The 27632-nt window shown below is 48.8% G+C and overlaps 1 protein-coding gene across 1 annotated transcript; it reads right to left on the reverse strand.

Annotated features, from left to right (window-relative positions):
• Positions 1-3213: 3213 nt before the first annotated feature.
• Positions 3214-19637, reverse strand: PLAC8 (placenta associated 8). Its single transcript, XM_055140334.1, has 5 exons — positions 19505-19637; positions 10753-10898; positions 9711-9835; positions 7636-7750; positions 3214-3653 (listed from the first exon to the last, which is right to left on the reverse strand). Exons 2-4 carry the CDS (start codon positions 10865-10867, stop codon positions 7646-7648), a joined length of 345 nt encoding a protein of 114 aa, XP_054996309.1. The 5' UTR covers positions 10868-10898; positions 19505-19637; the 3' UTR covers positions 3214-3653; positions 7636-7645.
• Between the last annotated feature and the right edge of the window lie 7995 nt (positions 19638-27632).

The following is a 27632-nucleotide window of genomic DNA, read 5'->3' on the forward strand; positions in this document are numbered from 1 at the left end:
GATCGTAGACCCCACATTCTTTGGCTCTTGAAAATAGGAGTTTAATGAGAGGACAGGATTCTTGGAGAGGGTTCACTGGAAGGGCGGGCTGGGGGCACTCGTGCCTGACCCGAGGGCGGCAGCCTTGGGAGCCCCTGGGCTGACTGGACAGAGCGGAAACAGTGGCTCCAGGGAGGAGGGCCCTGGGGAAGGACGGGCGGCTGCTTCCTCTCGCTTGTGATTGGCCAACCCCGAGTGCATCCTCACGGCGGTCAGTGTTGGGCAGCTGTGCACCGATCCCCACCCTGCCCGCAGTCAGCGCAAGCTAATGTGGGGAGACGCTCCAGGCCTCGTGGGCAGCATGAGACTTGGGGAAGCCCTTGATCCGTGTGGGAGGGCGGAGCAGAACTTGCTAGAATGCAGTGACACCGGAGGTGAAGAAACGACAGGATGGAAAGGCTGCTTAACTGCACCAGGGACTGAGGTGCTGCTAACGAGGCAGCGGGGTCCCCTAGTCTCGTCTAGAAGGAAAACAAGGCTGACACTTCAGGTCAGTCCAGGGCCTGATGCCAGCTGGGCCAGGTATGATTGGAAGGATATAGAATGTTTCCTTAATACGGTGCATATGCAGAGGGATATGGATAACAGTGCAGACTTATATCAGAAAGCAAGAAAAAGATCAAATGAAGTGCTTAGCCTGACATTTCAAGAAACTTGAGCCAGAGCAACAAATGGCACCCAAAGTAAATAGAATGACAAAATAATAAAAATTGGAGTGGATGTGGGGCTGGAGCGATAGCACAGCGGGTAGGGCGTTTGCCTTGCACGCAGCCGACCTGGGTTTGATTCCCAGCATCCCATATGGTCCCACGAGCACCACCAGGACTAATTCTTGAGTGCGTGAGCCAAGGAGTAACCCCTGAGTATTGCCGGGTGTGACCCAAAAAGGAAAAAAAAAAATTGGAGTGGATGTGATACAGAATACAAAGATTGTGAGAAATATCATGAGATATTATCTAACATCAGTGAGAATGGCACATATCAATAATAGTAGGAACGGTGTGTTGCAGGGATAGTAGAAAAAGGACTTTCGTTTACTGCTGATGGACATGTTGTCTGGTTCAACTCCATGGAAAACAGTACAAGAAAGTCCTCAGTGGGGCTGGAGCGATAGCACAGCGGGTAGGGCGTTTGCCTTGCACGCGGCCGACCCGGGTTCGAATCCCAGCATCCCATATGGTCCCCTGAGCACCGCCAGGAGTAATTCCTGAGTGTAGAACCAGGAGTAACCCCTGTGCATCGCCAGGTGTGACCCAAAAAGCAAAAAAAAAAAAAAAAAAAAAGTCCTCAGTAAACTTAGAGTTGAGCTGCCATATGACCCAGCAATCCCACTTTGGGGCATCTGTCCAAAGGACTTAAAAACATTCAAAAGGATGGGGGCTGGAGAGATAGCACAGCGGGTAGGGCGTTTGCCTTGCACGCGGCCGACCCGGGTTCGAGTCCCAGCATCCCATATGGTCCCCTGAGCACGGCCAGGGGTAGTTCCTGAGTGCAGAGCCAGGAGTAACCCCTGTGCATCGCCAGGTGTGACCCAAAAAGCAAAAGCAAAAAAAAAAAAAAAACATTCAAAAGGACCTACGCACACTTTTTCACTGCCACACTCAGCACAATAGTGCTTGATCTGGAATCAGCCTGGGTGTCTGATGACAGATGAACGGTTCATGAAGATGCGGTACGTATACACAGTGGAATACTATGCAGCTGCAAGGGATGATGAAATCGTGCAAGTGGCAGCCTGGTTGGAACTGGAAGGTAACATGTTGAGTGAAGTTAGCCAGAAGAAGAAAGACAAACACAGGTAATCTTACTTACCTGTGGATACAGAATACTGATGAGGAAAGGGGGGGGTGTTGAAATGGGGGAATGCCTAGATTACTCTTGACTCCAGTGCTTAGAAAGAAGGAAAGAAATCGGGGTGTGGGCATGGAAGAAGAAGAGGAAGGGAAGTAATTGGGAACAGGGGTGAGGGTTGCAGTTCTGCTGACAGTGTGAGAGTGGGACGGGAAGGACAGAATGCGTGAGGTTAAGCTGCAGCCACCAGGTGGCAGATGCGGGCAGGGGACAGTGGTGGCTGGGTTGGTGTTGAATATGACTAAAGCTCAACTATTGATAACTTTGTAAATCACGGCTCTTTAATATTAAAAAAATTTTAAAGAATATACAAAAGAATATGCAAATGTTTTAATTATAAAGGAATATACAATTTTTTTAAGAACAGAGTCCTCTGCTATATAGACGATGGGGCTAGAGGAAAAGTAAAGCAGGTAGGGCCTTGCCTTGCATGTAGCCAACATGAATTGGATCCCTGGAACTACATACGGTCCCCTGAGTCCCAACAGGAGGGATCCCTGAGCACAGAGGTAGGTGTAAGCCCTGACTGCAAAAAAAAAAAAAAAAAAAGGAGAATTAAAAGTGATGAGGAGGATGGGGGCCGGAGTGATAGCACAGCAGGTAGGGCGTTTGCCTTGCACACAGCCGACCCGGGTTCGATCCCCGGCATCCCATATGGTCCCCCAAGCACCGCCAGGAGTAATTCCTGAGTGCAGAGCCAGGAGTAACCCCTGAGCATCGCTGGGTGTGACCCAAAAAGCAAAAAAAAAAAAAAAAAAGTGATGAGGAGGAAAGATTTTCATCAGGACAGTGTTGCACAATGACAAAACAAAAAACATCAAAAAATGTTCCTATGTGTATGTGTATACATCTGTATGGAAGATAAACATTGAAACTAAGTTGTATTGAATTAAGTCATTCTGAATTTGACAGTTAAGTTTTTATTACTTGCCTGATGCTTCCTACTAAAAGAGAGAGAAGTCGAGCACTCTCCTTGCAAGCGAGACATAGGTTTGATGCCTGGAACAAAAATATTTTTAAAAATCACAAAAGCATCAGATAAGCTATTGTAAAGCGGGAAATGAAATCTTGTTTTGTAATATTAATAATGCAAACATGAAAGCAAAATGTTAGCTAAAGAATATGTTGTGTCTTTTAGCAGCTCCCTGTAGTCTTTCCTCCCTCCACCCTACTCCACTCACAAAGTTCTTAGGTGAAAGAGAGGGCCGTTGCGTGGACAAAATCTCTTGTAAAGAAACCAAAGTTCTAGAACAAAATTGTGGAACTGACTTATAAAATTAACTAGTGGCTTTAGATATGTTATCGACAGCAAAGAAACAAAGGTTGAAATTAGTAGCGTCTTTTATTAGGTTTAAATTGAGATGAAATACAAAATTTATAAATCAGACATGTAATAATAGGAAAGCAAGGAGGAACTAAGCCGGACCGTTTAGTAAAACTAAGGGATATTTAAAAAATTCAAAAACTCCAGGGCCAGAGTGACAGTATAGCGGGGAGGGCACTTGTCTTGTGTGGGCTGACTCGGGTTGGACCCTTCAGATCCTATATGGCCCCTCCGAGCACCTCCAACAGTGATCCCTGAGTGCAGAGCCAGAAGTAACCCCTGAGCACCGCTGACTGTGCCCCCCCAAAATGTAAAAATCCAAAATAGCTTCGTTATTATGGTTAAACATATTGAACAGACTTCAACTGTGAAAGGTAGAGCAAAACTCAAGCTGAGGAGGCGTCTTCTGATTTTGGTCACTTCGTTAAGAACTCTTCACCTATAAGGACACACACACACAAATAAGTTGAGTATTCTCAACCCACCTTAACTTGATTTATAATCATTTAGATTTTAGAAACGTTGCAGAGACAGTCCAGAGAGTTTCATATGCTCTGTGCATCCTCTCGCCCATTCACATCTGTGGCTGTTGATTTCTCATCCCCAGGAAGCGATGTTGATGCATCATGAGTCGTCCAAGTGCACACTTTATACAGATTGCTCAAGTGTCCCTTTCCTGCTCTGGGATGCCATTCAGGATAGCACGTTCCCTTCCAGGCATCAACTTCCCTTAGGCCCTTTGATCTGTGGTTGTAATCGTGTCTTTAATGCTTCCTGTTTTCAATGACCTTGGCAGTTTTTATTTTTTTCTTTTTGGGTCACATCGGCGATGCACAGGGGTTACTCCTGGTTCTGCACTCAGGAATTACCCCTGGCGGTGCTCAGGGGACCCTATGGGATGCTGGGAATCGAACCTGGGTCGGTCACGTGCAAGGCAAACTCCCTACCCGCTGTGCTATTGCTCCAGCCCCATACCTTGGCAGTTTTAAGGAATGTCTGCCAAGTCAGAGAACATGCCTCGGTTCGGATTGGTCTGATGTTATTTCTCATGAGTAGACGAGAATTGTAGGATTGAGAGGAAAGAACTCCAAGATAAAGTGCCACTCACATCACATCCTTTTAGGGGTAAGGTATAATTCATCATAATAAAATTAACTTTTGCGGGGAGGTACACTTGGATTTGAGGTGTGCAGTGTGGGGTGCATCAAAAATCCTGGATAAGGTTAATTTTAATCATCTTTTCAAGTAGTTTTGATAGCTCTCTCCACTGTAAAGTTACCCTTTCTCCCCAGTCCTCTTCTTCGATATTATATTCTTGGGTAAAAATTAACTATACAAGAGTTTCAGGTTTAAGTCTCAGTTATACAATGCTCAAACACCCTTGTAACTTTCCACAAGGTGATTCAATAAAAAAATAAAATTAAAAAAAATAATAAAGTCTAGAATTCTCAAGTCCCTAAAGATTTAAAACACATCCTCACTTTCAATATAAAAAAAAAATTAACTATACAAACTCACTCAAAAGGACTAGGGCAATGAGTGCTCCGTATACTTGAAGGATGGGTATTTGTAAGTGGAAATTTTTCCTGTAGTTCTGAGAGGTTTTTCTAGTTTCCATTTGTCTGTTTACTTGATTATGTATTACGTATTTATAACAGGACGCAGGTATTGAGTTATAATCCAGCACTATCCTATTTAATTGCTCAAACTGCCCAAATGTTGGCTATTGTGAGCTTTATTTTTTTTCTTTTAACAGTTGAGTCCTTTGTTTCTTTGTCACAAGCCATTTTTATTTCATTTATTTAATCAATTTCTTTTTTTTTTAAATATTAGTTATTGGGTCATACCAGGTTGTACTCAGTGCTTAATCTATTTTTAACAAAAACATATTACTATACTTATCTCATTATTCTCGCATTTCAGTTACTTTATCTCTAAAGTTGGGAGTATTTTTTTGGTTGATCAATATTGTAGGGTCCAAGCTGAGTCGAAGCTAGGAACACCAAGGTAGTTTACTTCAAACCAGTAAAAGGAGGAAGACTCTTTTCTTCCTCTGATCATAAAATAGCACTTTGACTAAAGGTGTTAGTAGTTTAATTCTGCATTTTATTTAGGGGCTTGTTTAGCAGGAGGAGAAGATTAGTTATTCCTTCACTTCATGGCACAAAGACTTACATAATATTACGTACTTGATACTTTATTTGCAGATAAACTAATATTTTAACAGATCTTCCAAGAGTCATTTTACAAAAAAGTCCTCATTCACTTGAGAAGGGAAGTGGGGAAGTGGGATATTGCAAAGAATGAAAATCCTAATGTTTTCTTTCTTTTTTTTCTTTTTTTTTTTTTTTTGCTTTTTGGGTAACACCTGGCGATGCACAGGGGTTACTCCTGGCTCTGCACTCAGGAATTACCCTTGGCAGTGCTCAGAGGACCATATGGGATGCTGGGATTCGAACCCGGGTCGGCCGCATGCAAGGCAAATGCCCTACCCGCTGTGCTATCGCTCCAGCCCCCGAAAATCCTAATGTTTTTTTGTCTGTACGCAAGATATATCCCATACTGGACTCACACATTGATTTCAACTCCTATTTTACTAAATCTTTGAGAGCTAATTCTGAAAGTCTTGGAAAACTCAGCTGGACATGACTGAATTTTGAAAGGTGAAATTCAAAATCACATTTCAAAAAAAAATCTTAGTATTCCTCATTCAGAGGTCACCTTTTCCAACAGGGATTTTCTGCTTAACCTTCCTTCATTGTTGATAAATGCTTGATGCCCCAATCAGTTCTTCTAACAGGTAATTTTTATTTGTTCTACTGTTTAGTAATTGCTCATTTCTCTTGCAGTTTGTCTTGGGAAGGGAGCACATTTTCTACTTCTTCCTCCCTCTGGCAATTTAGAACTAGAAAATTTGGGGCTGGAGCGATAGCACAGTGGGTAGGGCGTTTGCCTTGCATGTGGCCGACCCGGGTTCGAATCCCAGCATCCCATATGGTCCCCTGAGCACCGCCAGGGGTAATTCCTGAGTGTAGAACCAGGATTAACCCCTGTGCATTGCCAGGTGTGACCCAAAAAGCAAAAAAAAAAAAAAAGAAGTAGAAAATGCTTTATCGATAAACCAAGGAAATTCTGAGAAATTTAGAAAAATCACCATTCATCTACTTTACTAAAATATGACTTAAAATATTGTTATTGTTGTATAATTACTGTGTGTATTTGTGTACGTGTGCTTGTGCATGTGCGTGCGTGTGTGTGTGTGTTCCTCCAAAACTCATGTGTTGAGACCCTAGGCCTGCTATGATGGTTTTAGGAGATCCACCTTAGGGAAGTGGTCAGTTTTATAAGAGATCAAATAGTGAGGGCACCCCTCAGGAGCTGCTTGTAAGAGAGGTGACCCCTGAGAGTCCTCTGACCTCCGGAGGGATTAGAGGTGAGTGGGGCGAGACCCTCACAGGGGAACTCCACTGTCTGCCAGCAGATCGTGAACGTGTCCACCTGCACAACTGGGAGAAACCATTTTTTACCCATTTTTAAATTAAAGAACTGTGGTTTACAAAGGTATTCGATAGTTGAGTTGTAGGCATATAATATTTCAACGCCACCGCCATCACCAGCGACAACTTCCCTCCACCAGTGTCCCCATATTCCCTCCCCGCCCTGTCCCTGCCTGACAGCTGGAGGAGCAACTGCCAAGTTCCAGTGGCTGCAGCTTAGATGTCCTGAGCTCAGCGTTGTTGAGCCTGTGCTCTGGACACACGACGATCCCCCTCACCCGTATCACCAGGAAACTGAGGCCCTGGTGCCCCTCCACCCATTACTTCCCGCTCTCTTCTTCCCCCCTTCACTTCTTTCCTCCCCTCTCCTTCTCCTCTCTAAATACGGAGGTCAAGGGTGACCTCAGCATCTCCCTTTCACTCCGGTATGACAGATCAATTTTTGTCATTGGTGCTGCCCTAGTTCTGGTGCTCTGTTCCGTCAGCCTGAGAGAGTGAAAAGAGCTGTCTTCTTCAGAAGACAAAATTCAAGCCTACTTGGTTAGAAGACAACATGTGGGAGACTGAGAATTGCTAGGACTGATTTGTTATTCAAAAGGTTTATAAGAGGGGGCCGGAGCGATAGCACAGCGGGTAGGGCGTTTGCCTTGCACTCGGCCGACCCAGGTTCGATCCCCGGCATCCCATATGGTCCCCCAAGCACCGCCAGGAGTAATTCCTGAGTGCAGAGCCAGGAGTAACCCCTGAGCATCGCTGGGTGTGACCCAAAAAGCAAAAAAAAAAAAAAAAAAAAAGGTTTATAAGAGATCAAATAGTGAGGGCTCCCCTCAGGAACTGCTTGTAAGAGAGGTGGCCTCTGGCAGTCCTCATTTCCAACATCTCATTTATACTTGGAACAAAAAATCCATAGATTCTGGAACTTACCGTAAGTTTTTTAAAAGGAGTGCATGGCTCTCCTTCTGTTGATGTCTCTCTTAATTTGGCAAAGAGAACATACAGAACAGAAATTGGTCACCAGAAAGTCATCACAAATGGATCCCTGTGAAGACACAAAAGAAAAAAATATATATAGTCCGTCTAATTGGAAACTGAGGCATGTGGATTGTCACATGAGTTCGAAAGAGAGGCAGAAGGTATTGACTCCTTGAATTCAAAATTTGGATGAATGTATGGAGGAAAGTATTTGTGAATTTTTCCATAAAATCTTGGTGTCTTTAGGACAGCAATTTCCTACACCGTGAAGATAGAAGACATCCAACCAAACAATCAACAGGATGGTAAAATGAAGGAGTTTCAGAAAATGAAATCTCAGAATTCTCGGGCAGCTGTAAGAGATGATGAAATCATGCCGTTTGCTGCCACGTGAATGGAACTGGAAGTTACCATGTTGAGTGAAGTAAGCCGGAAGAAGGACAACCACTTCTATGTGGTTTTTAGAGAAACTATGAGGAAATGCAGTGTCTTAAAGGGGGAATGCCCAGATCAGCCTTGGCCCCAGAATACAAGGAGGAGAAGGAAAGAAATAGTGAAGGGAAAGGGGAGAAGAGGCAGATGAGCAGCAACGGGGCCGAGTCAAGGGATTCAGGTACATCAGTGTCGTTAAGGAGTGACAGAACCAAAAGTCCAAACCACAGTCACAACACTGAAATCATGAGATCCAAATCTAAGAGGGGCCTGTCAAGGTGGCAGGCTGGCGCTGAGTTAGGAGAGGAAACCTACAAACACTTGGTGGAGGGGAGTTGATACCGGTGGTAGAATTGGTGATGAACATTGTATATCAAACACCCAACCGTGAATGACTCTGTAAATCACCGTGGTTTAACAAAATGAAAGTCTAGAGAAAAGAAAAGAAAAAAAAAATCTCGGTGATGGCTGTCCGTCTTTTACCTTTGCTGGAGACTCTGCCGCCTCACCCAACTGAGGCAGAAAACGAAGAGGAAGAGGTGGGGAGTGAGAAAAAACGAGTCCAGCAGAGGAGAGAAGCTGACACATCGCCCAGCGCCAGGGGACGTCGGGGTGAGGAGTAAGTTGCTCAGAAGTGGAGGCGAGAGGGAGTTCCCCAGAGAAAACCCCGGGCTGAATGGTGTGTAGGAATCGGCAAGTCTGTGGAGGTTTTTTTTGTGTTTGTTTTTGTTTTCCTGAGTAGATGAAAACATACACGAAAGGGCCAAGGGCTGGGCAGGAGATACAGCTCAACGGGCTGAGTGCGTGTCTAGGTTCTACCCCAGCAGGATTTCTGAGCACAGGGCTAGGTGTGGCCCAAACACACACACACACACACACCCCAAACTTATTAATAGAAGGAAAAACAAAGATTAGCAGGAAAAGTGACCATAGCATACTCTTATGACTCAGCTCCCAAGATATAGCTATCGTAAGGTAAACACTGAATTTAGTGGCTGGATCAATAGTACAGAGGTAAGGCTCTTGCTTTGCACACAGCCGACTGGGGTTTGATCCCTGCCACCCCATATGATCCCCTGAACACCACAAGCAGTAACCCCCGAGTGCGGAACACGGTGTAAGCCCTGAGCACTGCCGGTGTATGCCCCCCAAGACCCCCGGAATTTAGCCAAATTTCCATATAAATCTATTATAACAGGTAGGGTAGGTAGGTAAAGGAAGGTGTGTGTGTATGTGTGTGGGCACATGTGTACACTTGCGCGCGCACACACATACAAGTGCTGGTAGGGGATTAAAACTAGAACTAAATTCTCATCTTCACAGTGGAGGTGAAACTGAAAAGGCAAAAGTCAGCGCCGGCAGCCTGATGTGGAGAAAAAAGAGGAAATGGCCAAAGAATCAGCTCCAAGATCAAAGTTGTTTATCCTTCTAGTGGTTTCAAAAGAAAACGTAGCCAGCGGATTTTTCTGCAGCCACTGAATACAAGGGTTCACATCTAGGAAACTCTGAGAATATTCAGGGGATGGTCGCCACCAAGTGTCTCTGTGTTCGTCAGCATTATGCTGAGAGTGGCGACGGCCGGGGAAGAGACTCACGGGGATGCCGTAGCGGGTCCGGTAGAGGGTCCTCATGGCGACACTGGTCCCGCACAGGCAGCATTCGTTCATGTCAGCTGCCACCTGGCACGCAAGGCACGTGTAACAGAACATGCCACAGAGACCTGGGGGCGTGAGAGCAGAGTGCACGTTAGCCCCGTCCACACACACGGTCAGCCGCTCGCACACACACAGCCCCACGCATGGGCTCTCGGCCACGTACCCGGCCACTAAATCTGTCCTCAGCACTTTTGTTCAGCTTCTTTTTTTTTTTTTTTCTTTTTTGCTTTTTAGGTCACACTCGACGATGCACAGGGGTTACTCCTGGCTCTGCACTCAGGAATCACTCCTGGCAGTGCTGGGGGGACCATATGGGATACTGAGGATCGAACCCGGGTTGGCGGTGCGCAAGGCAAACGCCCTACCCGCTGTGCTATTGCCCCGGCCCCTCTTTCGTTCAGCTTTATAGTAGCTTTTCCTTCTTCCCACGCAGTCCTTTCAGGAAGAACTGTACCTTGGAAAGTAGGCTTAGATTTCATTTATTTATTTATTCATTGATTTATTTTAGTGTTGGGGCCACACCCGGCGGTGCTCAGGAATCACTCCTGATGAGTGCTCAGGGAACCATAGGGGATGCTGGGGATTGAACCTGGGTTGGCCGCCTGCACGGCCGGCCCCTTGCACGCGATGCTATCCAACTCCTGAGCTGGCTCCAGGAATAAGACTGTTTCTGGAGTGTGTGTCAATTTTGACGCAGAATTGCTGCTGGAGGGGGACAGCGTCGGGCCACACCCGGTGGTGCCCAGGGCCTGCCCCGGCTCTGTCGTCAGGGATCCCTCCTGGTGGTGCTCGGGGAACCAAATGCGGTGCTGGCCGCGAGCAAGGCGAGTGCTTGAGCCCTGTCCCCTGTCTCCTGACATGGCTGTCGGGGGTCAGCAGTGGTCACACACACACACACACACGCACACACACACACACACACACGCACACACGCACACATGGTCACATACACGCACGCACGCACACACGCACGTGCACTTACAGACTCCGCAGTCGCTGAAGCAGTCGCACAGGCCGGTCTGCCAGTTGGACGTCTGAGGGGCCGCCCCGTAGTTGGGCTGGGTCACGATCACCACGGGCTGCGAGGGCGCTTGCATTTTCGATGCAGGGGCTGTGGAGGCCGAGGGGCTGAAAAACAAAACGTCGCCTGAGCAAGCGGCGAGCGGGGCCGGTGGCTGTTGGCTCACTGAGCAGTGCAGGGTGGGTCACCGAGGAACATTCTGGCTGCGCCTTCCTGAGCGCACGGCCGGAGGGGGAGGAAGCCACTGGCCCGGTGACAGGAGCAGGTGTTTCTCAGCGCTGTCCCCGCCCCTCACAGCGACCAGCGGCCCGCAGATGCCCAGGAAACCAACCAGCCACGGTGGTGGGAAGTAGCAGGCGAGAGACAACGGGCCTCTAAGCAGTCACTGGCATTGTCTAAGACTAAGAATGGAAACACACACACACACACACACACATACATACATACACATATAAATATGCAGGGGCATATTCATAGTAACATTGTGTGTTTCTGTAAACTACTGTAAATAATTCAAAGCCGTATGTCCAGGAGAGTTAGGACAGGGCACATGGCAGAGATCTTTTCCCCTATTGGAAACGTTTTAAGAAGAACAGAGGACGGTCTCCATGAACTAGGGATGGGCTTGAGCCAGGGCGCCAGCACAGGGCAGGAGCCCACCCCAGGCACACACAGATCCTGAGCTTAGCCTGGCCCATTGGGCCCAGCCCAGCAGGACCCCAAACACTGCAGGGTGGCCCTAAGGGTGTGGCATCGCATCACTGGGCTGGGCACCGACCTGCCCATTGCTCAGAGCATCACTGGCAGTGACCTCCCTGGCGGCCTGAGCACTGTTTGAGAGCCTCCCTCCACCAGACCTTCAAACTCATCATGGTTTGTTTTTTTGTTTGTTTTTTGGTTTTTTTTTTTTGCTTTTTGGGTCACACCTGGCTCTGCACAGGGGTTGCTCCTGGCTCTGCACTCAGGAATTACTCCTGGCGGTGCTCAGGGGACCATATGGGATGCTGGGGATCGAACCCGGGTCGGCTGCATGCAAGGCAAACGCCCTCCCCGCTGTGCTATCGCTCCAGCCCCTCATCATGGTTTGAAGGATGAAAAGTGAAGACAGCGATCTACAACAGCGTGCTGTGTAACAGCCCTCCCCGAGAAACACAGGGCTCAAAGGAAACATGTGTCTGCTCCACAGTGCACCTCGGAACAAACCACACGCAAATGCAGCTGGTTCTGTTGAGGGTAAACGGGAGGGGAAGACTAGGAAAGTGGAAACTGAATAACAGGGTGGGGAGACGCTTTTCCAGGTGTGTCTTTTGCGTGTCTCTGACTCGGGCAAGCATGCCAGTGCTTTACATATCAAGGCAACATGGAAGGGCACGGTGAAAGTCAACCAGAATGGGAAAGGAACACCAGAGGCAATAGAAACATTCACAGAGAGTTCATATTATCACAGCAGTGAAGGAAGTGGGGAAGGAGAAAGTAACTGTCACTTGGAAAAACCTTTTCTGTGGGCATTTGGGCTACGCGGGGGGCACGTGCAGGCTCAGTGGTTGAGCTTATTCCAGCAGTACGAGGAGGAACATTTGCCGCCAGGAATCCCACATGCAAAGCAAGCAGTCCAGCCCTTTGGGCTATCTTCCTGGTCCTGGAAAGCAGTATATTATTTTTGGCACTGATGAAGTAAAAGGAGTTTATTAATACATGCAGACTTCCCCTGGATACGCCATAAAGGACCAAACCCCAAACACAGTTCATATAAAACTTCCAGAGGCCACTTACAAGCTACCTGCTTTGTTGTTGCTATTGTTTTTGTTGTTGTTCTTTTTCTTTTTGTTTTTTTTGGGGGGGGTCACACCTGGCGATGCACAGGGGTTACTCCTGGCTCTGCACTCAGGAATTACTTCTGGCGGTGCTCAGGGGACCCTATGGGATGCTGGGAATTGAACCTGGGTCTGCCACGTGCAAGGCAAACGCCCTACCCGCTGTGCTATCGCTCCCGCCCCAAGCTACCTGCTTTGAAGGGACACATTTTCCATCCATCATCTAACATCTCGATGCTAACATGGCTGTTAACATATATAATAATCAGTCCTATCAGTGACTAAGGCAATTTGCTTTGAGTTTCATACAGACAAGTGCTAATTGTTTCTCTGACGCCCTCGCTGTTTAAATAACTTAAGCACTCTTGCACCTTGCCCTGAGCTTACTGTACTTTATGATTTATGACCCTCTGTCTTGCCCAACTTCTAGAATGGGTGATTCAGAGGTCCTGCCTCTAAATTTCCCTGCATCTGCGTCTACCTTTCCTTCTTCATTTCCTCCAGTTTAGGCTTTGCACACGAAGCATTAGGAAGCCTAACTATCTGTCCTGCAGTGGGTGGTGCTGACAAACTAGGAAAACAGTCTTTTGATCCTAACATGTAAGACAAAGAACAAAAAAAAATTACAGAAATTTTATGCTCTGGTTAGCAAATTTATTTTTCACAGAGGCATAGGTTAGCAAAATTTTTTTGAGATTGAGGTATTCACCTGTTCATCATTTTCCGAGTATCAGAATTAATCAAGACACTAAAATATAAATAAACATACATTTAACCAAACCTATCAGTGGAGGAGAGCTCAAAGTCTCCACCTAGGTTAAGAAATAGGAGTTTAGCAATATTTAATTAAGTAATTATATGTACGTTATATCTAAATACATATTAGACATGATCAGATAATTACATGGTGGAAAATGAGATGGAGGTTTTTCATCTCTAAGGGGGAAAAAGAACAAATATGGACGGGAGAAAAGGCTAGAATGATCCTGTTACTGGATGGGGTTAGATGTAAGCTTGTGCTTACACATATACACACACACACACACACACACACACACACAAGCACGCATGCTCAGCCGATGGAAATGTCTGTAAACATAAATCCATTTTCTGGATTTATTCATTGAGCTTTGTTCTAGAAGCAAGAGCAACCCAGTTTGGGGGCTGCTGCCCAAGCAATGCCCAGCCCGCCCTGGGGCCATGCCTGCTGGTGCTTGACCCAGCCCTGCAGCCTGGACGGTTCAACGCTCAGCTGAGGGGGGGGGGCGTTGCTTGGCCCCTCAGGGCTTCCATCTCTGGGACCACCAGGAGGAGCTTAGGGCAGCCCAGGGCTGCCCCTGGTGAGGGCCAGAGGCCGTGCAAGGCCTGTATTCCTGACCTGGGCTTCTCTCTGCAGCCCTACATCCAATATTGGCCCAAATGTTGATCTATAAACACAATTTGCCAATAGAATAGAGTTGGAGTACGTGGGAGAATATGACTTTCAGGACAGACTGCAGGGAAGTTAAAGATTCCCTGGAATGTCTCTCTCTTTATTTATTTATTTTTTTTGCTTTTTTTGGGTCACACCCGGTGATGCACAGGGGTTACTCCTTGCTTTGTACTCAGGGATTACTCCTGGTGGTGCTTGGAGAACCATATGGGATGCTGGGAACTGAACCTGGGTCGGCTGCATGCAAGGCAAATGCCCTATCCACGGTACTATGACTCCAGCCCCCATTCCCTGGAATGTCTCTTGAGACCTAAAAGGGTTTTTTTTTCTTTTTGGCTCTCTGTTTGTTTGTTTTTTGTCACACCCAGTGATGCTCAGGGGTTACTCTGGTTCTGCACAAAGGAATTAATCTTTGCAGTTCTTGGGGGACCATGTAGGATGCCAGGGACTGCCGTATGCTAGGCAAGTGCCCTACCGCTGCACTATCACTCTGGCCCCAACAGGCCTAGAAGTTACAAAGGCTGAAGAGGGGTCTGAGAGATAGGACAGGGGGGCAGCTCCCCACAAGACATCCCATACGGTCCCCCACGCACTGCCAGGAGTACAGAGCCAGGGGTTAAAGCATTTGTCTTGCCCACAACCAACCTCAGTTTGATCCCCAGCACTGCACGTGACCCCCCAAGCACCCCCATGAGTGACCCCCGAGCACGGGGCCAGGTTTACACCTTGAGCAAACTGGGTGTGGCCCAGCCGCTCCCTGAAAGCCAGGAAACTGGGCAGCCCTGTGCTTCTTAAAATAGCTTTACTGAGATACACTTTGCATGTCATAAAATGTACATTATGATGTACATTATGATTAACGCCCAAGGACAATGGAAACTGGGTCCGGACCAATGGTCCACGGTTGCAATCCTGCCTCAAGGGCAGGGGAGGGGGGGGGGAGGGCAGCTGGGGGAGAGAAGGGGCCACTGTGATAATCACGGTTGGAGGGATTGCTCTGGACGGGAGCTGTGTGCTGACGGTGGGCAAAGGACCAAGCATGATTGCATTGCAAACCATAAGGCATGAAAGGAGGGAGGGAGGGAGGGAGGGGGGAGAGGGAGAAAGGGAAGGAGGGAGAAAGAGAGAGGGAGGAAGGGAGAGAAGAAAGTGCCTGCAGGCTGGGGGTGGGATGGGGAATGTGGCGGGAGGGAAACTGGGGATATTGGTGATGGGAAATGTGCACTGGGGGAGGAAGGGTGTTGGAACATTGGATGACTGAAACTGGACTCATGGGAACTCAGGAACGAAAGAAAGAAAGAAAGAAAGAAAGAAAGAAAGAAAGAAAGAAAGAAAGAAAGAAAGAAAGAAAGAAAGAAAGAAAGAAAGAAAGAAAGAAAGAAAGAAAGAAAGAAAGAAAGAAAGAAAGGGAAGGAGGGAAGGAAGGGAAGGAAAGGAGGGAAGGAAAAAAGGGAAGGAAGGAAGAAAGGAAGGAAGGAAGGAAGGAAGGAAGGAAGGAAGGAAGGAAGGAAGGAAGGAAGGAAGGAGGGAGGGAGGGAGGGAGGGAAGGAAGGAGGGAAGGAAGGGAGGGAGGGAGAAAGAAAGAAAACGTAAGTCGATGGCCGCAAGACAAGAACCCTCACTCCAGCCCAGGGGCGCGGGCGGGGCTGCGGTGCGGGGCCCAGGGGCGCGGGCTGAGCCGGGCCGAGGGTGCGCCCAGCTTCCCGGCCTCGCAACCCCGCGGTAAATCCATAAAACAGCAAAACCCCAATGCACCGTGATTGCAGCACCACACCGCGCCACCAGAGCCATTCTGGGCTGCCCCGCCCCGGCCCGGAAAAGGCCCTGACGTTAGTCACTCCTTATCTGTGCCCCTGGGTGCGGTCCTGCCCGGGGGGGGGGGGGTCGCCCCCTGCGCCCCCCCCCCGGCCGTGCCCGCCCCCTGCATCCGTGTGGGAAGGAACCACGTGTCAGCCCGCGGGGCCTTGTCCAAGTGCCTCTGATGCCCGACACCCCCCCCCCCACGACCCCCAGGCAGCCGTCCCCGGGGCCCGGAGCCCCCTGCCCTGGGCCCGCGCGGGGAGCGCACTCGGGGCGCACGCGCGGAGCATCCTCAGCCGCAGCCTGGAGGCGCTTAAGTTTCTGTTTCCAGGACCAAAACCCTTCCCAGAAGGGGCCGCTCAGCCGGGGGCCCCCCGGAGGGTCTGGGCGGAGCCTGGCGGGGGTGGGGTGGGGTGTTTGCTCTGTGGTTACTGATCCCTTAGGCTGCCTCTGACCAACGGTCTGTCTGTTCTGACGGCGCTGTCGCCTCTCTTAGGAGTCTTCGCAGGCCAGCAGCACCGGGCTTGGCGCAACCAAAGAAAGCAAACAAACCCTCTGCCGCTCCGCGGGTTGAGGAGCATATTTCAAACTCTGGGGTCCTTACGTGGCAACAAAGTAGAAGGCAGGAGCAAGTGTAATCAGGTGCCCAATCACCGCCAGCATCTTGGGCGCAGCTATGAAACTTCTGATACTTTTTGTTCCGTTGGTTTCGGGGCCACAGCTGGCTGTGCTCAGGGTTTACGCCTGGCTGGGGGCTCAGGGGGCCACAGGGGGTGCTGAGGATTCAACCTGGGGGGGGGGGCGTGTTCAAGACAAGTCCCTGCACCCCTGTATGTCTCTCGGGCCCTCTAATCACTTGGACCTTTCTAGGCAGAAGAGCAAGCGCAGGAGTCGGAATAAATGAGCAAGGAAACGTCCTTGCGCTCTCTTTAGCACTGGAGAGTGCCTGAACGCTTCTCTGGAACCCCCAAGCCCTTCCCTGGGCCCGTTCAGAGGTTTGCACTTTGGGGCGCTGAGGGGTCACTCCTGGTGGACTTGGGAGACCGTATGGGATGCGGGATGGAATCCGGGTCAGGTGTGTGCAAGGCAAGCGCCCTACCCACTGTACTATTGTCCAGGCTCCACTGTTTTTTTTCTTTTCTTCATCTCACCTGGTGATGCTTGGATCCAGGCCGCTCCTGGCTTGGTGCAGGCACCAACTGTGATTCGGGACCGAGGGGACAGACATGCAGAGCATTTGGTCCAGCCTGCGGACCTATCTAACACCCCGCGCACACACACCACCACCAAATTTTCCCTTGGAATGTGAGTTATATTGATGGGGGTGGGGGAGAGAGAGAGAGGAGAGAGGAGGGGAGGGAGGGAGAGGGAGGGAGAAGGAAGAAAGTGCCTGCCATCGAGGCAGGCTGGGGGTGGGGGGGATGGGGAATGTGGCGGGAGGGAAACTGGGGACACTGGTGATGGGAAATGTGCAGGGGTGGAGGGGCGGTGTTGCAACCCTGGATGACTGAGACTGGATCACGAAAGCTCTGTCACTATCTCACAGTGACTCAACAGAAAAAAGAAAGAGAGAGAAAGAAAGAAAGAAAATGTAAATCGATGGCCGCAAGACAAGAGCCCTCACTCCAGCCCAGGGCGCCGCGGGCGGGGCTGCGGTGCGGGGCCCAGGGGCGCGGGCTGAGCGGGGCCGAGGGTGCGCCCAGCTTCCCGGCCTCGCAACCCCGCGGTAAATCCATAAAACAGCAAAACCCCAATGCACCGTGATTGCAGCACCACACCGCGCCACCAGAGCCATTCTGGGCTGCCCCGCCCCCGGCCCGGAAAAGGCCCTGACGTTAGTCACTCCTTATCTGTGCCCCTGGGTGCGGTCCTGCCCGGGGGGGGGGGGGGGGTCGCCCCCTGCGCCCCCCCCCGGCCGTGCCCGCCCCCTGCATCCGTGTGGGAAGGAGCCACGTGTCAGCCCGCGGGGCCTTGTCCAAGTGCCTCTGATGCCCGACCCCCCCCGCAACGACCCCCAGGCAGCCGCCCCCGGGGCCCGGAGCCCCCTGCCCTGGGCCCGCGCGGGGAGCGCACTCGGGGCGCACGCGCGGAGCATCCTCAGCCGCAGGCTGGAGGCGCTTAAGTTTCTGTTTCCTGGACCAAAACCCTTCCCAGAAGGGGCCGCTCAGCCGGGGGGGGGGGGGGGGGGGGGCCGAGGGTCTGGGCGGAGCCTGGCGGGGGGTGGGGTGGGGGTGGGGGTGGGGTGGAGGTGTTCCTCGTGCCCTGTGATTTACTAATCTCTAAGGCTGCCCTCCACGAGCAAGCGAGAGAGACAGAGACGGAGACCGAGACGGAGACGGAGAGACAGACAGAGACAGAGACACAGAGAGAGAGAGACAGAGAGAGTTTCTCCAGAGGCGAGAGAGTTGGTTCAGGTGGACCCCAGAGCAGCTGCAACCCCACTGCCTTAGCAAAGTTGGTTCTAGGACTTTGCCAAGTGGCTCTGGCCCAGGGTGTTCTGTGACACGCGCTCCTCCAGGGGCTCCCTCGCGGGACACCCTTGTTCCAACCTCGAACCTCGGTGGACTTGCTTCCGCTTCCACGCGTTAGTGCACACAGCCTGCACCCGGCTCCTCAGCTCTGGTAACGCCTTGAAAAGGGACCTGCACTCTCACGAGCCGGGATTAAGTGTGTGTGTGCGTGTGTGTAAGAGAGACAGAGACAGAGAGACAGACAGAGACACACAGAGACAGAGAGAGGACACGTTCAGAGAGAACATGGGCTTCCCGGAAGGGAAGGGAACTAACCACATCTCTATTTGAGATGCAGGAGAACCTCCAAGACAGAAATAAGTCAACATTATTAATATCAATCAACTTAGCTACTAAGTATATTGCTTAAGTTTCTCCTATCTGGTGTTTTTGATATTGATTATTTTTGTTTTGAAACATTTCCATTCATAATCTCTTCTTTCATAGTTATCAAATATGATATGAGAACAGTACATTATTTATTTATTTATTTATTGTCATAATCGGCTGTGTTCATGGGTTCCTCCTGGCTCTGCACTCAGGAATCACTCCTGGTAGTGCTCAGGGGACCATATGGGATGCCGGAGATGAAATTCAGGTCGCCTGCAAGGCAAGTAAGTGCCCTACAAACTGTGCTATAGTTACAGCCTGTCTCTGTAAGCACATAAGTAAAGCACCAGAATTTAGTTGTGAAGCATCCCGGTCTTTATTTTAACTTTTATCCTCGAAATCCAAGGGTTCTCATGATTCAGTTGCCAAATCTACAAACTCCTTCTGTTTATACATATTTGAAAGAGATAAAATCAAGTGAAGCATTGCAAAGCACAAAGAAATGAGACCAGCCTACGAATATGTGTGTGCATTGGAAAATAGTGAAATTAATAAACAACAACGAAAAGGAAAACTCGTGAAATAATGGTCAAATCGGGGCACACTCTACCTTGTCTATATTTGTCTCTGGGTGAGACTTTCAGGCTCTCTCACATGTCGTACCCCACCTTTTTGCCACAGACAGACCTGTTGAGCTGGATATTTTCTAAACTTAAAGCGATTCCTTAAGAAAAACATCATGCGAGGGAAACAATGTAGAGCAAATAAGAAAGTCTCCCCCGCCCTCAGGAAGCTTTCAGATAAGTAGATAACATCATGGAACTCACCGCTTCAGAGATGAGGTCTGTTGCAAGGAGCTCACCAAGCCGGAGATCTGGAAAGCCAGAAGTCAAAGTGAGCTTTTGTAACACTGGGAGCCAAGGGCAGGCTCAGAGGTTTTATTGGCTAGAGCCAGCCAACTGTTCAGTCTGTTTCTGTTATTTGAAAACGAAACTATTTCCTACCAGAGAGAAAAGGGGTGTTACCTTCTGCACTGTGTGGACCACTCACATTTTCTAAGGAGGAGAAGGGATATTTGATGTATTATTTTGTCTGATTGGTTTGAGCTGCCTCGAAGAATTTAAGAATGGAAAACAATTACTTTCTTCCTTTCATTCAGCCAGCAGCTATGATTTGGTGTACCCTTATTGCCATCTTTTTACTGGGGAAAGCAGAGGCAGTAAGTAGTTCTTGGGGAAAAAATGTTTTCTGAAATTGGACCTAATTAGACATAATGTTTTGTTTGTTTGTTCGGGGGCCTCACCTTGCAGTGCTCAGGGCTTCCTCCAGCTCCTGCACTCGGGCAGCGAAATGGTGAGTGTCTTCTTCTGTGAGTTTGGAACAACTATCACCCATTAAACTTGCAAAATTCTGTGAGTTTGGAACAATTATGACCTCCATTTGATTGGCAGGAAAAAATTGAAGTGTAGAAATCTTAAGTGTCTAAGAATTGACAGCTACGAGTCGAGTCAAATGAAACTCTGAACTGGGCACAAAGGCCATCCGTGTACCACCTCACATTCTTGCTATGTGCTTCTGCTCTAGCTTTGCTCCAGGGTGAAAACTTTGCTGCTCCAAACCACTGCGGAGGCTGGTTTAACTCCCTAAAGGTTCAAATCGCAGAATCATAAAGACTATGTACAAAAAGATTTTTTTATTGCTTTTTGGGTCACACCCAGCAATGCACAGGGGTTACTCCTGGCTCTGCACTCAAGAATTACCACTGGCGGTGCTCAGGGGACCATATAGAATGCTGGGATTCGAACCCGGGTCGGCCGTGTGCAAGGCAAACGCCCTACCCGCTGTGCTATCGCTCCAGCCCCATATGAACAAAAATTTTTGAAGGATGATGAAAAGAAACTGGATGTGATGTAGCTTTAAAAAAGCAGGAGGGGGCTGGAGTGATAGCACAGCGGGCAGGGTGTTTGCCTTGCTCGTGGCCGAACAGGGTTCGATTCCCAGCATCCTATATGGTCCCCCGAGCACCGCCAGGGGTGATTTCTGAGTGCATGAGCCAGGAGTAACCCCTGTGCATCACCGGGTATGATCCAAAAATGAAAAAAAAGAATGAGCAAGAGGAGGGGGACATTATGGTCAAACTGACATGGGTAAAATCCCATTTCAGAGCCTTATTAGCTATATAATCTCTGAACATCAGCTTTGAATGAGACAAAAGATTTATACGCCATACATATGACAAAGGGCTAATATCCAAGATACATGAGCTCAACAGCAGCGATAGAAAACAACCTCAACAAAAAATGGGAAGAACAGAAATTCCCCAAATAGGTGCTTTCCTAAAGAAAATGAGTAGATGCTAACAGGTGTGTTAGGAAGTGCTCATCATTACTGATGATCAGTGAGATGCCAATCAAAACAACAGCGATCCTTTCCGCTGCTGCAAGAGCATGATCCCAGAGGCCAACTAAACTACTTTGCACACCAGCAGCTCACAGAAATGCCTCTAGACTGGGAACGGAGCCACTGCCCCATGCGATGCCAGGGGGTAGGGTTTCTCTCTCTCGGCTTTTCCATTCTATGAGTGCCACAAAAGGGAAGTAAAAGCTTGCAGTGATGCAATTTCAGGCAGAATTTTCCCTAGACTTCATACAGAAATCCAAAACCGCGCGGCCGCAACAGCAGCCGCACAACCTCATATCTCTTCATTGTCAGCAATGTGAAATGGTCCCTTTTGAGCAGGTCTGACTTTGGGGGGAAACTTCAAACAATAATAGTGAGTTTTTTGTTGAAATAGTGAAGGTAATCAAAGTAAAGTGAAAACTATCAGCTACACAGGTGGGGATTGGGGGTGGGGGGCAAGGGGGGGAGGTATACAGGGGCTCCTGGTGGTGGATGGGTGTTGAACATTGTATAATGGAGACTTAGACTGAAAACTGTAACTTTCCACATGGTGATTCAATTAAAAACAAACAAACAAACAAACAAACAAAAACCAGCAATCTATCATTTCACAGAAGTGAGAATGGCGTACACCTAAAAGCCCAGAAGCAACCGGATGCAGTGAAAAGGGAACCCGCATTCACTGTTGGTGTGACATCTGGTGCAGTCTCTGTGAGAAACAGTATGATGCTACAGAAATCTAACCAAGAGCCAGGGGCAAACCCTCGAGAGATCAGAGGGAGACCCATCTTTACTTACACATGCTCATGCCACTGGTTAATGCCAAAATGGGTTGAGGCACAAACTCAAATCACACAGAGCTTATATAGTTCAGATACAGAATTTTGATTCTTGATATTTTGGGGGCGGGGGGGGGTGGCAGGGTGGGGTTTGGGTCACATCTGATGACACTCAGGGTTTCCTCCTGGCTCTGCACTCAGGAATCACTCCTGTGGTGTTCAGGGAACCGTATGGGATGCCGGGGATTGAACCCAAGTTGGCTGTGTTCAAGGCAAGTGCCCTACCTGCTGTACTATTGCTATTGCTCTGGGCCCCAGGTTTCCCAATTTTATGGGAATATTTTTCTCATCAAACTTACACAGTGCTAACATACAAAATGCTTGATATAATCAGTGAGGGAAGCATTCTGTTTTAAGTCCCATGCAGACCTTTACTAATTGTTTCTGTGATTCCATTTTATTTCTGCTCGAGCAACCATATCGATCTGGTCCTTCTGCTCTGGCTATACTCTATGATTTATGACTATTAATCTTTGTCCAGTTTTTAGAGTGGGTCATTCAGTTTCCTGCTTCTGCTCCTTATTTTCCCACTACACGTGTTAAGGTCTAGCAGATTTCTACCCGGGAGAGGCCGGAGGAACGAAACCAAGACAACTCTTTCTGCAAACACATGGGGTTTATTCAAGCCAACAGGCCGGGATCCTTACAGCATATAGAGCTGAGGGTCCCGAACTCAAAAACCAAACAGTTTTTGTACCCTTCTGGGAAAAAAAAGGGGGGGAATCACACCTATTGGATCAAAGGGAATTACACATATTAGATCAAAGGGAATTACACCTATTGAATCAAAGGGAATCACACATAGGTCACTTAATTTGCTAATCTCAACACCTGTTAACTGTTAACTGTTTCCCGGAAAACGTTTGCTTACAGTTCCTAGAGCAGTTTGTTGGCCCATTTGGAGACAGTTTCCTGCCCATCGGTAGGTTGCGAAAACATCTTTCAAAGCAGCCAAGCAGTTACAAAGGCAAATTTAACCCTTAACCTGCCCTCTTCTTCACACCGAGACTTCCCGAAAAACTAAAATAACAAGTATCAGTAATTCCATTCTTCGCTTCTACACCAAGAGCACAAAAGCACTAATTTGAAAACATCTCTGCACACCTCACTTATTGCAGCTCTACTTACAGCAGTCAGGATCTAGAGGGTATAGTAGAGGGTAAGGCCCTCGCCTTGCATGCAGCCAACCCTGGTTCACAGCGTGTGGTATGTTAAACATCATCAGAGCATATTTCCCTTGGAGCATATTTCCCTGCCCCCAGATACCAGGTCTTCTAAGCAAAAAGAAAGCTGTGAGATGTGTATGTGTGTGTGTGTGTGTGTGTGTGTGTGTGTGTGTGTGTGTGTGTGTAAGTAATGAAATGAAACTCAGCTCTAAGAAAAAATGAAATCTTGCATTTTGCTACAACATGAATAGCACTAGACAGTCATGTTACGTGGAATAAGTCAGAAGAAAGGCAAATACTGCAAAGTGCACTCATATATGGTCCATAAAGTAATGAAGCAGGGGGATCGGCCATGGTCAGTGGTTGTGAAAAACTAAGGCACACCGAGGGGCGTGTGCACTCGCGGGCTCTCCAGGCGGCTCTGTCTCACTGCCCGAGTTCCGTGTTCTGGAACCACTGTGTAAGGGGCTGGATCGGGACGGCGTTGGTCAAGGGCAGGCGACGGAATGACAAGGACCAAACTGGTTGCTGATTAGTTATCGTTTATTCAATCTTCCATCTTTCTCATCTCCCGCACTCCCGGCTCCGTCCTCTCTCTGGATCTACTGCCGCCTCTCTTCCCATCTCTTGTCTCCCTTTTTCCTCTCTCTTCTCTTCCCATCTCTCTCCTCCCTTTTCCTCTCTCGCCCTTGCCCCTAGGTTACACACGGCCAGGTAGCAAAATCAACATAAGAAAGCCCTTCCTGAGGGCTGTCAGGTTCAAAGGGAACACAACCTAGGGGCCTTCCAAAGCCCTTCCTGACTGCCTATAGGCAAAATACCTCTTAAGGGTTTTTTCTCCTCTCCTCTTTCCAAACACTCATTAACATGTTAGTACTAGTTATTTTTGTATGGACATAGCAAGAGATACATTGAGGTTTGCAAGGCAACTCTCCTGGCAACATCTTGCCACAGACTCAGACCACAGCACTCAAGCCAGATTAATCATTCCTCACCCTAGCAGGGTCCGAATCTAATTATCACTGTTTGGATCATGACAACATTTGTCCATGATCAAGCTCTTAACTTATAGTTAAGCATTAGGCACTTTGGCCAGGCCCGTCTCGATGCCAGGGTAGCACACTACTCACCGCTTGCCCTGGGTCTGTCTCGTCCCTCGTCGGGACCCTGCTTTTGGGGGTGCTAGGAAGTAAGGGTAGCTGAGGCTTAGGTCGAGAGAACAGATGCCCAGGAGGAAAATATCATGTAGAGTCAAATGACTCCCAGGTTACAAAAGCATAGCATTTGCTAAGTCTTCCTGTGTCCATACAAAAAGGACATGGCTCTGAATAAACTATGCAAAGGACTCAAGGAGAAGAGAAAAACAATATTTACAAGTCAACAGAACACTAAGAAAGAAGCTACAAATAAGCAAAGAGGAATGGGAGCACTGTAATGGGAGTAACCCAATAAACCTAAACTGCCTAGGGCTATGTTATCCTATAAGCGGTAAAGCAGTGCTCAGCTTCTTTTTCTCTTCCCTCCCCCTTACCGTGGTGGTGCGGGGTCAGAGGTCACACCCTCGGTGGCAGTGGCAGAGCTGGGACTCCCACTTGCTGGGCGAGGCCGTGGCTGGGCTCACTCTGTGCCCTCACACCCAGAGCCAGGCCTTCTCCACCGAGCCCCGTCCCAGACACTGGTGCTCAGCGTTTTACATTTCTTTTTTTTTTTTTAAAAGTTTACTTCATGGGATTAGGGTGACAGCACAGCAGGTAAGATGCTTGCCCTGCACGCAGCCAGTCTGGGTTCAGCCAGTCTGGGTTCGAGCCCCATCCTCGGCCTCCCATAGAGGCACTCGAGCACCGCCGGGAGTAATTCCTGTGCGCAGAGCCAGGAGTAACACCCCAGCATCGCCACGTGTGTGGCCCTTCCCAAAAAATGGAATCAGAAATGGAATCTGATTCCATTTCCCGCATGTCTGCATTCAGCACCACGGCTCCCAGGCAGGGAATCTGCTTTGAATCACCCAACCTATGCCCTGGAGGTTGCTGGAGAACACAGACGATGCGTTACAGTTAGGAAGTGTGGGCGGGGCACAGCACAGGGGGACAGGAGCTGCCTTCGCGGGTCACTGTGGGTTAAGAAAGTGATCGGTGGGGGCTGGAGTGATAGCACAGCGGGGAGGGCATTTGCCTTGCATGTGGCCAACCTGGGTTCGATTCCTGGCATCCCATATGATCCTCTGAGCAGTTCAGAGTAATTCCTGAGCGCAGAGCCAGGAGTAACCCCTGTGCAACGCTAGGTGTGGCCCAAAAAAGAGAGAGAGTAAAAAAGAAAGTGGTTTGCTTTTCCTTTCTTTTTTGGGGGTGGTGGTGGTGTGTGTGTGGGGGTGAGGGTCCTACCTGGGGTGTTCAGGGCTTACTCCTGGCTCTGGGTTCAAGGATCACTCCTGGCTGGGATTGGGGGACCATCTGGGGTGCCTGGAGTGAACTTGAGTAGGTTGTGTGCAAGGCAAGCCTCCTGTCCACTGTACTATTTCAGAAAATAAAAAGAACCTCCAAATAAAAAGAACATTCTAGAAAAAGAGTGCTGTTGCGTATCCAGTTTCGATATTAATAAAGAAATAAGGAAAAACAAAAGGTACGACATGAAGCTACTCTCAGTCTTGTGGCCAGTGAGGCTCTAAGCTGGCACCAGGTGTGGAGAAATGGGCAGGGCCTAACTCCTAGTCTCCAGACTTAGTCCCATTGGGACCTTCAGCTGTGCCCGTCAGAGCTGGGGGAGGCGTTGGGAGGGGTCCTGCAGGGACTAGGGCGTGGGCTACTGGTCCGAGACAAGAGGTGGGACCACCCATCATTCAAAGAAGATGGAGATGGCTCCCACCTAATGGGTTACAAGCAGATGGTTGTCTTCGTGGGCCGTTGATCACTGTGCCAGGAAAATGACTCAGAGTGAAGGATACAGACCCCAGGAAAGAGTCTTTCTGGGGGCGGTAGGAGGGGCTGGGCCATACCTTGTGGTTCTCAGGGGCTCTTCCTGGCTCTGCCCAGGAGTGACCAGAGGACCTGATGTGGTACCATGTCAGGGACTGGAGCCCGGGTCTGGGCACAGCACATGCGAGGCGAGTGTCTCGCCTCCTGTACTATCTCTTCTCCTGAGAGTCTTTCATGAAGCTTTTCTCTGACAGGGAACTTGGCGTGAGAGACTCTGGGTGGAAATCCTACTCCTGTGCTTCTCTACCTTTCTTTTTTTTTTTTTTTGCTTTTTTTGGGTCACACTTGGCAATGCACCGAGGTTACTCCTGGCTTTGCACTTAGGCAAACACCTTATCTGCTGTACTATCGCTCCAGCCCCTCTATCTTTCTTTCTTTGATAATTGTTTTGAGTATATCAAAATTTCTAGTACTTTTGCTAAACAATTATAGCTGAAATACAAGAAAATTAAAAAAAAAAAAAGACTAGGTGTCCCCAAGATGTATGACTTTGGCATGTGAATTCTTTCTTTTTTTTTCACTTTTTGGGTCCCACCCAGCAATGCTCAAGGGTTACTCCTGGCTGTGTGCTCAGGAATTATTCCTGGCAGTGATTGAACCCTGGTCGGCTGCGTGCAAGGCAAACACCCTCCCCTCTGTACTATTGCTCCAGCCCCGTGAATTATTTCAAGATGAGGAACGAAGGTCCTGTAAGCCCAGAATTTTGCCATTCCCTTAACCACCTAGAGCACTGGTTCAACAAAATGGGCAATACAGCCCCCTGGCATGGAATGGTTCAAGGGTGGGGGAGGGGAGCTGTAATGTTGCCTACAATTTGTGACATTTGTCACTGGGTGAAGACAGACAGGGAAGGACAAGAGCACCTCTCAGGTTAAATCCTTCAGAAACCCCTGGGTGTGGGGGGGAGGTGCTAACTACAAAAATTCACCTTCAGCACAGCACAGCCAATAGGGAAGATGTGTAGACGCCCACCACGTTCAAGGAGTGAGAACCATAACAGACAGCTCAACCGGCAGGCACCGACTCTACCCTCTGAGAATGACGTTAGTGACACCATGCCGAGGGCTTACCTGAGCTTAAGGAAACAAAAGACACAGAGAGCAAAGCCCAAGAAAGTGTCGTGGGCTGGAGCGAGAGCACAGCGGGTAGGGCGTTTTTCAGGGTCACATTGCCAGGTGTGACCCAAAAAGAAAAAAAAAATCACTGGAGTTCGTGAAGAAGGTGAATTTAATAATTAATCAATAGTTTGGCCGGAGTGATAGTACAGCAGGCAGGGTGTTTGCCCAGCACACCGCCAACCTTGGTTCCATCCCCAGCATGCTATCTGGTCCCCCCAGCACCGTCAGGAGTAATTCCTGAGTGCAGAGCCAGGAGTAACCCTGGAGCATAAAAGCCAAAAATTGACCCTAAAAGCCAAAAATAAACATAGATCAGAACTTCTCAGAGTTGAGGAGAGCAGACCCATGGACCCAGGAGACCCAAATGGTCCCAGCAAAAATAGACTCAAATACAAAAACTTCAAGACACAGTGCAGTTAGAATGACAAAAGCCAAAGATAGAAATAAATACTGAAAGCAA

The sequence above is a fragment of the Sorex araneus genome, chromosome 5 (genome assembly GCF_027595985.1).
Source record: "Sorex araneus isolate mSorAra2 chromosome 5, mSorAra2.pri, whole genome shotgun sequence".
Classification (NCBI taxonomy): domain Eukaryota; kingdom Metazoa; phylum Chordata; class Mammalia; order Eulipotyphla; family Soricidae; genus Sorex; species Sorex araneus.

Bases quoted from the DNA above. Each gene is read 5' to 3' on its own strand.
- PLAC8 (XM_055140334.1), bottom strand. From the start codon at position 10,867: ATGCAAGCGCCCTCGCAGCCCGTGGTGATCGTGACCCAGCCCAACTAC. The intron at 9,836-10,752 runs GTAAGTGCACGT...TCACGCCCCCAG, and splicing joins CTTCAGCGACTGCGGAGTCT to GTCTCTGTGGCATGTTCTGT. The intron at 7,751-9,710 runs GTGAGTCTCTTC...GTGTCTTCACAG, and splicing joins GGACCCGCTACGGCATCCCC to GGATCCATTTGTGATGACTT.